Raw genomic sequence first — 9,995 nt, 5'->3', positions numbered from 1 at the left:
CATATCATATTTTATTGATCTAATTTAATAGATAATAAATTTATATAATAAAATAGATCGATACTACACTTTAAATTACTAAATTTCGTATTTCATATAATAAAATATTGATATTCATACTTTTAAGATTTTATATTTACTTCTAAAATAATAAAATATGTACTTACTTTTAAATTTTTATTGACGTACCAAGTAACAAATTTTTTAATGTATATAAATTTGGAAAACAAAATATATAAATTTATATAAACATTAATTAAACCGGTCCAAACCGGTCCGGTCCTCGATCCTTAATTCTGAAAAAATCCGGTCTTTGGTACGGTCCGGATCGATCCTATTTTTGACCTTTATGCAGCCCTAGCTGGAGGAGAATAAAAAAGTAGGGCAGCGGACTCTTTGGTGGCCACAGCCCAACTGCATTGCACGAATACCAATGTAAAATAAATGATATATTTACATTTCTTGGGGCATCTAAATGAATATGGGACCTATAAAATGCAAAAAGTAATATTAAAAAAAAAAAGAAGTTAGGCAGGAGGGTTGGAAGAAATTGGCCAGTTTTTATTTGTGACCTCATTTCACTTGCACGACTAACTATGGGGTCAATAATATGAAAAGTGGGCCGGGCACCCTGAAGTTGCTCTAATATCAATCCTATAACTCTATAAGGGTCCATGTCTCTGCACCCTCCTTCTCGACCCAATAAAAAGACAATCCAACAAGGGAAAAACCTGACATATTTTATATTGGTACCTGCACTTACATATACTATCTCATCAAGAAATTGTTGGAGGTAGCTGCTAGAAGCTAGAAGCTAGAAGCTAGAAGCTAGAAGCCAGAAGCCAGAAGCCAGAGGCGAGTTCTCCTTGAGCTTTCAGAATCAATTGTAAGCATTTCATGATCACTACTTAGTACCTATATATTTTCAAATTTTAGAGCTGTTAATGTAATTCATTTACATATGTTACAAACTTAATTATATGTGGCTACTGGCTAGTCCAAGTTTCAGAAGAGGTCTACAAGATTTTCGGCCAAACTCGACATGGGAAAAATCTGTCGACATCGTCCTAATATTACATTACAGTACACAATTAGATAATAAGAATGTGAATTAAACATCAGAAATTTTCCAGAAACGATGTGTAATATTTAAGTAGATATCGGTTTTTAACGGATGTCTATAAGAAAATATCTTTAACATCAGTTGCGAAGACCGATACCTAAGGTCTTTTTTCTAGTAGTGAGAGGTCATAAAAAAATTCTCTGTTGATTAGCATGAGACAATTTTTAGAATTGTCTATTAAAACAAATTCACGTAAATATACACAGTATCATGGTCATAGGCTTGGAGGCCTTTTAGTGTCAATTTGTGATGGGAGATCTATTAGATTGTGTTCAAACGGCAGATTTAACCGATGAGTAGCAGCAGTACAAGATGTGGGCGTGGATGGATTTACAGCAAAGAATAAGGCCATGAGATTTGTGGTTCTTTTTGTGAAAGATTGTTGGATGGTGTCAGTAACACGCAGAGGAGGCAATAATGTGCCCGTTTGGCTTATTATATAAGCGTTTGGATAATTTACATGTATGTCATAATTTTTTTTACTTAAATGAAATAAAATAAATATTTTTAAAATTCAAATATCTTAATTCGTGAATTTTAAATTTAAATAATATTTACAAACGTATATTTCAAAACTAAATTTTTTTTAAAAAATGAAAAATCAAAATAAGTTAAAAATAAGTACGTCATCACTAACATTCAACTTATCATCTTATAAATTTTAAATTCAATTTATAAGTTAGATCGACAAACACTCGTCGATAAGTACTTACGGGCTTATAAGTCAATAAATCACTTATTTGTCATCACCCAAACAGGCCCATTAATCCCCCGTGTATAATCATCATCAGTACACTCCATTAGTATAGGTCTTATAGGACATGTACACAAAGAAATACATGGGAGTTTAGTCTAAAATGATAATAAAATTACTATTGTGAAGTTAAGATTTACTAAAAGGTAGAAGATTTGAATCATGCCAACCGCCTAAAAAGATTACGTATTTATATTATTATTACTAGCCGGTAACCGTGTCAAGCCCCGGATGAGAATAAGCCAAATCAAATCAAACATAATCGGCTTAGAGCAAGTCCAACAGTCTCTTAATATGTTTCTTATAAATATTATAAAATATTAACTCTTAGTGATTTAAGACATGATTTTGAATTTGAACTCCAACAATGATCCTTATCTTCATTCCTTATTATTATAATAATAATAAATTTGAATGAGATATGAAAGGAAGAAAGAGAAAAGAACTAAAAATAAGAGAGAAAAATTATTTTTTATTAATAAAAATGAAATAACGGACGACTTGTGGTTCATTAGAGCAACTCCAACAGTTTACTTATAATGGATCCTTACCTAAAATTTTAAGTATTGAATCAAAATTGACACTCCAACAGAATCCTAGTAATTCCCTAAAAGCTTAAGATCCACTTTTGCTTCCTTAAAGCAAGTCCAAAAATGCGCTAAAAACTTATCCTAAGTTAAAATTTGAGGCACTTTGGATAAGAGCAAGTCCAACAGTCTCTTAACAGGTTCCTTATAGATATTATAAAATATTAACTCTTAGTGATTTAAGACATGATTTTGAATTTGAACTCCAACAATATTTTTTATCTTCATTCATTATTATAATAATAATAATAATAATAATAATAATAATAAATTTGAATGAGATATGAAAGGAAAAGAGAGAAAAGAACTAAAAATAATAGTGAAAAAATAATTTTTTATTGATAAAAATGAAATAAGGGATGACTTGTGGTTCCTTAAAAATAAGTTATGGGAGAGGTGTTTTAGTGATATAAGGAATCATTAAGACACTGCGCAATTTTTGTCATATTTCTTATATTTGGAGTTAAGAGCATGTTTAAATGAGCGGTTGGATTTGCTCTTAGAGCACGTTCCGCGGAAGGTAAGATATCCCATACTTAGAAGAACCGCTTCGAAGAGCACGGAGACTATTTTTGAATCTCATTCAACGGCCGTTCAATCGTAAATTCTTTTAAGAACTAAATTTTATGTTTTGACATATTATTTCGTCTTAGTAATAATTATTATTAATAAATCTTATTTAATTATTATATAATTAGTGGGAATCGGAGTCAAAATTAGAGTGAAAATGAAAAGGAGAAATAAATATATTAATTTTCTGTAATTAATCTTATTTAAAATATTGTATAGTTAAAGAGAATCGAATCCGAGTTTGAAGTGAAACTAATTATTAGATTATATGGTGTTAACCAAAATTTGATATTTTGGTACTATTCCATTTTTATTTAATTATTATGTTGCTAGGAGGAATCGAACATGAAATTATAATAAAGTTAAATAAATAATTTTTTCATAATTATATAGTTGCACGGATCGAACTTGAGTTTAAATTGAAATTAATTAATTAAATTATATATGATGATAACTATTAGTAATGTTTTCCTTAGAAAGAGTATATTTTATTTTCAGCTTTTAGTTTATAGACTCGTGTTATATAATTTCTTCTAAGTTAGTAACATCATTTTACATCTAAATAGTATTTCCCTTATTTATAAAGACTTCTACTACTTTAGTAACACCTTGTTTCTTTTAAATATTATTTTCCTTATTAATAAATAGTATAAATTCTCATTTTATATTCTCGAATTTTAGTTAATAGACTGTGGTATATAACTTCCGCTGCTATTATTATTATATTAACTAAATTATTAAATTCTTTTGAAATTTTTTTGAAATATTTTTATATTCTCATGTTTAATTCTCAAATAATTAATATAACCCGAATTATAAATTATTTTATATTCTCAAGTTTTTTTTATCGTAGATAACCCGCATCCGCTATCCTTCGATTCCGGTTCCACACTGGGTAAACCCTACGGGCTCATGCAATCGTCTGCAAACCAAATGAACCTACGTAAACCGTATTTAAGCAACAGACTCTGGCTCAAGTACATAATCATAAATTCTCCTCTAGTGGATTTGATAATAAAAATTGAGAATTTATGATTATGATTATTTTTATTGTTATTATTGTAATTCAATATTTTAATGGCATATTGCGGTATACATACCATACCGTTTACAAAAAATTTTGCTTTTAATAAAGAGTATATTATTATTATTATTATTGTAATTTAATATTTTAGTGGCATATCGCGATATAAAAATTTAGAGGGTTTCTGCTTTGAGTAAAGAGTGTATTATTATTATTATTATTAATTTTATTATTATTATTATTTAATATTTTAAATATACATGTATATCAGGATTTCTTTTAATAAAAAGTATAAATTACACTATTTCCCGAGAGTGGAGCCTGAGGATCACACCATGTTAAACATATGTTCCTCCAAAACTGATTTCTGGTTTCTAACACTGTCCAAAGGTTAATGCTTATTAAAAAAAATAAATTTTGACATACATACATATTCACTACAAAGTCACTATCAAATAGGAGCTATAGTAACCCACTACTTTGGAGTTTATTTTATTTTCTTAATTTTACTTGCGCTTGTAGTTACAAGTTAGAACCCGTTACTACGTTGTACATTCTTTTTCTCTTTTCCGTATTGTGAACAGGTTTTTTCAAGTAAAAATGTAAAATGAGTTATTTTTAATAATTTGGTTAATTTAACAATGTTATTTAATTATTTTTTTGTGAATAAATTTTTAAAATAAAAGGCAAAGTCTGATACATGCATGTTATAATATTATTTTATTAAATGATTTCATTTTTTTTACTTAATATATTATTTATTGAGCGATTTTTGAACAAAAGAAAATTAGAATATTATATATTTTTTTCTAAAAATTTGAGCATCAAATTTGTAAAAATTAAAAAGTATAAAAGTATAAAAAGATTTGTTGTAGACTAACAATGCTCAAAATTGACAGTACATTCTACTTCATGAGATTTTTCAACTAAAATATCCGTATCTCTCCTCCATAGATTGAAAACCCTGAAAACAACGTACGGTTGATAGTAAAATAATAATACTAATACTAATACTAATAATAATAATTAAAATTAAAAAAATAGTTTTTATTAAATTTTTACGAAAAATGTTAAAGAAAAAACAAAAGAAAAAATATGTAGAAATTGATTCTAACTAAATGCGGTTGTACCTAAGATTAGGGTTTTGAGAGTCGACTCCGGAAACTAGAGTTTTAGCCGCCACTTCTCCATTTTTCAACCTTCATCCATCAATCGATCAAGCCCCCATTCGCTCTCTCACCTCCTCTTTATTTATCTATCATTTTCTCAATAAAACCAAGATCTAATTTTTTTCGGGTGAGATCTTGTCGAGTACCTTGTTATCAAGGTTGTTAGTTGTGCCCGTCTTTTTGGGATGTTAGTGTTTTATGTTATGATGTTATTTTGTTTTTTGTTGATGGTTTCGGCCGCTCTGAAAAGGATTTATATGATATTTTTTGAGATCCGTAAGGCTTGTATCAGATCTGAGACGGTGGTGGATATCGCAAAAACTCACCTTTCACAACAAAAAAATGTTCGTATTTTAGGGGTTTTTGTTGCTATAATATCAATTGATATAATTGATAGTTCAGAATATTGGGCTACAGATGATGCTTATGTGAAGGTCAATTGTGTTACTACTAATTTCGGAATTGATGTAGGTTGGATTACTCGAGATGTCATTGTAATACTTTTTAAATTAAAGAATTTGAATATTCTTGCGTTAAATAATCTGAAAACAAAACAATTATTTGGTGGGAGTTTGTCCCGGCTGAGATTCAATGTTTTAAAGAATTTTTCATTTTGTTCGTCAAAAAAAATGCAGTTGTACCTGAAAGGAAATAAAAAAGAAATAATGACGCACAAAGTGGGGTCATTTAGTGACTTTGTAGTGAATAGGTATGTAAGCCAAGATTTATTGATCTAAAAAAGTTAGTGGTGATATTTAAAGTTTGCAAAGAGGGGGTTTATACAAAAATTACAAACTGTAGTAGTTTTTTGTATATAGAAGAAGATTCGATTTTGACAAAATCTTGTTTTTGGCGGCACCGTAAATATAATTTTATGGTCAGGAAAAAGAATGTCAAACTTATTACATGTCTTTCTGATGTTTGATGCATAACTTATTTTGTTTTGATAACAGAATTTTGTAGGAATGGCTGAAGCGGTGGTCTCCTTTGCTGTTGAAAGACTTGGGGAGTTGTTAATTTCTGAAGCTAAGCAATTATATGGAGTGAGCAAGCAAATTAATGAGGTTCAACGTGAACTAGAAAGAATGCAATGTTTCCTAGAAGAAGCCGATAGGAGACAAAACCGTGATCAAAGAATAAGAAAATGGGTGGCAGAAATGAGAGGTCTTGCATTCAAAATAGAGGATGTTATTGAGTATTTCGCAATGGAAGTTGCTACCAATAAGGAAAAGTTTGACTTCATGCAGACGCTGCAAAGATTTGTTTGTATCTTGAGCGAAGGAGTAAGCCGCCACAAAATTGCTAAGAAGATCCATACTATAAAATCAGATATCACTAACCTCACTTCAAGCCTTTTAACATATGGTATAACAAAAGGACTAGAAGGAGAAAACTCAAGTTCACTAGTCGATCTGAAAAGCCGAAGGACCTATTCTCATGACATCGAAAAAGATTTTGTGGGAATGGAGAATGAAACAAGGCAACTGATCTCTCATTTGAAGAAGGAAGACATGGGTTGTGAAGTTGTTTCAATTTGCGGAATGGGAGGTCAGGGAAAGACTAGCCTTGCCAAAAAAATTTATAATCATACCCAAGTGAAAGCTCATTTTAAAGCCTTCGCTTGGATTTGTATCACCCACCAATTTGATAGGGAAAAAGTTCTTAAGGGAGTCCTGAAACAACTTCTACCTGCTAACAGGGAGGGAGAGGTTTCAACGATGGAAGATGCAAAACTAGTAAAAGAACTCTACAAAATTCAACAAGAAAAAAATTGTTTGATTGTTGTTGATGATATATGGACAATTGATTCTTGGAGAAGCCTAAAACCTGCATTTCCTATTGGAGAGACTACTAGTGGCAGCAAAATCTTACTTACAACTCGTGATGCAAATGTGGCTGCTATTGGTTCCATATACAAAATCGAGGGTTTGACTGAAGAGGAGGGTTGGCAACTACTTTCTACGAAAGCTGGAATAAATGACCGGACAGGCTTGTTTTATAATGACTCTTTTTTTGTGCAACATACTAGTGAATTGAGAAGTTTAAAAAATGACGTAAATAGTGTTAAAAAAATGAGTGAAAGAACAATGAAACATTGCATATGCTGTAGTTATTGAGTACATTTATGAACTATTTTTTTCTTTTATTGCAGATAATATGGTGGCATTTGAGATGGAAAGAATAGGAAGGAACATGGTTAAGAGATGCAAAGGTCTACCTCTAGCTATATCATCACTAGGAGGCATTCTTAAAGGAAAATTGTTTAGGGAGTGGGAGATAATAAACAAAGATGTTTCCTTTTACTTGGCCAAGTTTGAAGGAGTATCTGATGATGATGAATACTACACGGTTAGACAGGTTTTGGGGTTAAGTTATGATAGTTTACCTCCTCGACTAAGACATTGTTTTCTCTGTTTTGCGAATTATGAGGAGGATGAAAAAATCAAGACCGAGGAATTATACATGTTTTGGATAGCAGAAGGTTTGATTTCACTGGAAGATAAGGCACAAGGGGAGATGATGCTGGATGTAGCTGAACGCTACTTGGATGAATTAGCACGTCGAAGTCTTGTTCAAGTTGAAACAAGTAAAGTTGAAGGTGTGTCCCCGTCAAAGTACCTAACATGTAGTGTTCATGATCTCATTAGAGATTTATGTTTGTTTAAAGTTAAGGAGGAAAAAGTCATCAAGGTTATTCATTCCCAGCGCAAACCTGATGAAGAGGCATTCAAAGCAAGCATAGTACGCAGATTGTGTATTCGTTCTTATTACCACGGCAATGGGAATGAATCTATGTTTAAACATTATGATCGACATTTGATTCAAAATATCCGATGTCTTTCTGTCTGGTCAAATGCATCTTACTCTAGTATACAAACTACCAAATTTTGGCCGAACGAAATTCTTAGTCTCAAGAAATTCAAGCTTCTCCGAGTGTTTACAGCAAGTGGATATATATTTACCAAGGAAAATATAAGAAGCATATCAGAGTTAGTGTACCTAAAGTATTTGTGCTTACGTGACTGTCGACTGAAGGAGCTGCCATCATCGATAGGTAACCTGAGAAATTTGGAAACTCTTGATGCAAGGGTGAGTAATTGTATTAGAATTCCAAATGTTGTATGGAAACTGAAGCAGCTGAAGCACTTATACCTTCCTAAATACTTAATAGGTGGTAGACCAGAGAAGTTGAGATTAGAAGGGTTGAATGAGTTACAACTGATAAGTAATTATGACTCGGTTTATTGTGACACACGTGATCTCATTCAACTTTTTAAGCTCAAAGTTTTTGGTGGAAAAATAATAGTTGACCTGACAGAGGATATGATTGGTTATATTAAATCAAGGGAATTGCGCCACTCAGATGTTCACATCGAGGGAAAAGGAGGCCAAGTCTGTTTGGTATTATTGTTAGAGTGTGGTTTCATCGATGTTTTAAGAATAAGCAGTCGTGTAAGCGTATTTCCAGACCATGACCACACTCGCTTCTCTGGCTGTCTCACTGAGCTATATTTATTCGGTTGTAGAATGGAGCAAGACCCAATGATATTACTGGAGAAACTATGCAATTTACATGATCTCTTTTTTGATGACAATGCATACGTGGGAGAAAAGATGATATGTACTGCTATGGGTTTTCCAAAACTTAAATATTTGTTTATGCGCAAATTGCCTAACTTAACATCTTGGAGGGTGGTTCAAGGAGCCATGCCAAATCTATCTAACATAGAGATATATAAATGTGAAGCATTGGAGATGCTTCCACATGGATTTAGATACCTTACTGCCTTACAATTCCTCCGTGTTTCTTATATGCCTAGTACATTCACAAATAGGATCGAGGTGATAAATGGGGTACAAGGTGAAGATTTGTACAAAGTTCATCATATTCCTGATGTAATTATATCACGTTACTTGTAATGTAATTGTTGATGCTTCTTTTTCTCTGAGAAGCCTTCTGTAATTTCATTCATGTATGGAATCACATGTTTGCCTCTAAGAAGCACTTTTCACTTGTTTGCCTCTAGGCAGGGACTATGAAGGGGCTTGCCTGGGCTTAAGCCCGGGATGTTTTTCTTAAAAAAAATCACTAGTTATATAGTATATACTCAGACTTTTGACAAGTCCAATGATATATGAAGTCCATTGGTCTATTATATTAGTCAGCTTATTCAAATTAATTATTTGTATCTCTAAATCTGAGTTAAAAAAAAGTTATCAATACTAAAAGATTGTAGATAAGAATTTAGAGTCATCAATAAACATGGAACATTGAGATTTTAAGTAACTGGTCGGTTGCAGAAAAAGAATAAAAAAATAGCTTGTCATGCATTAAAGACTTTTCAAGCCCACCCGACTTTTAATTTCTGATTCTGTTGTCCCTGCCTCTAGGTTCTATTAGCTACTAATTAATTGCCTGTCCTAATGTATGTCACTCATCTGCCCCTCAGAGCATCTCCGGCGCTCCGGATTATTTTTCCCTATTTCTGACCCCATATTTAGTCCAGATAAGCAAAAAGTGGCCAGGAATAAAAGGCGACCAATTTGATCCACCCGGGCTGCCCAACTTCTCAATATTTTAATATTACTTTTTCATATTTTAGTACAGTTTTAAGACATAAAAGAATGTAAAGAATAAAAAATGATGTTAAATAATATTATTGAAAAGCGTGCACTGCAGTTGGCCAGTGGCCACCGAAGTGCCCACATGCCCAGTTTTTTAATTATCTCCAATGCAAAAAGACAGCCCAAGGCCAAGTTGTACTGT

The 9,995-nt window shown here is 31.8% G+C and overlaps 1 protein-coding gene across 1 annotated transcript; it reads left to right on the top strand.

Annotated features, from left to right (window-relative positions):
* The first annotated feature begins 616 nt into the window (after nt 1–616).
* On the top strand, nt 617–9,288 carry LOC141684408 (putative disease resistance protein At1g50180). The gene is made up of 3 exons (XM_074489381.1): nt 617–886; nt 6,181–7,216; nt 7,380–9,288. The coding sequence occupies exons 2-3, from the start codon at nt 6,193–6,195 to the stop codon at nt 9,146–9,148; spliced, it is 2,793 nt and encodes a 930-aa protein (XP_074345482.1). The 5' UTR covers nt 617–886; nt 6,181–6,192; the 3' UTR covers nt 9,149–9,288.
* The last annotated feature ends 707 nt before the right edge of the window (nt 9,289–9,995 follow it).

This window comes from Apium graveolens, chromosome 9 (genome assembly GCF_009905375.1).
Source record: "Apium graveolens cultivar Ventura chromosome 9, ASM990537v1, whole genome shotgun sequence".
Lineage (NCBI taxonomy): Eukaryota > Viridiplantae > Streptophyta > Magnoliopsida > Apiales > Apiaceae > Apium > Apium graveolens.
The sequence above is the reverse complement of the archived record's forward strand: the minus strand, read 5'-3'. Positions and strand labels throughout refer to the sequence as shown.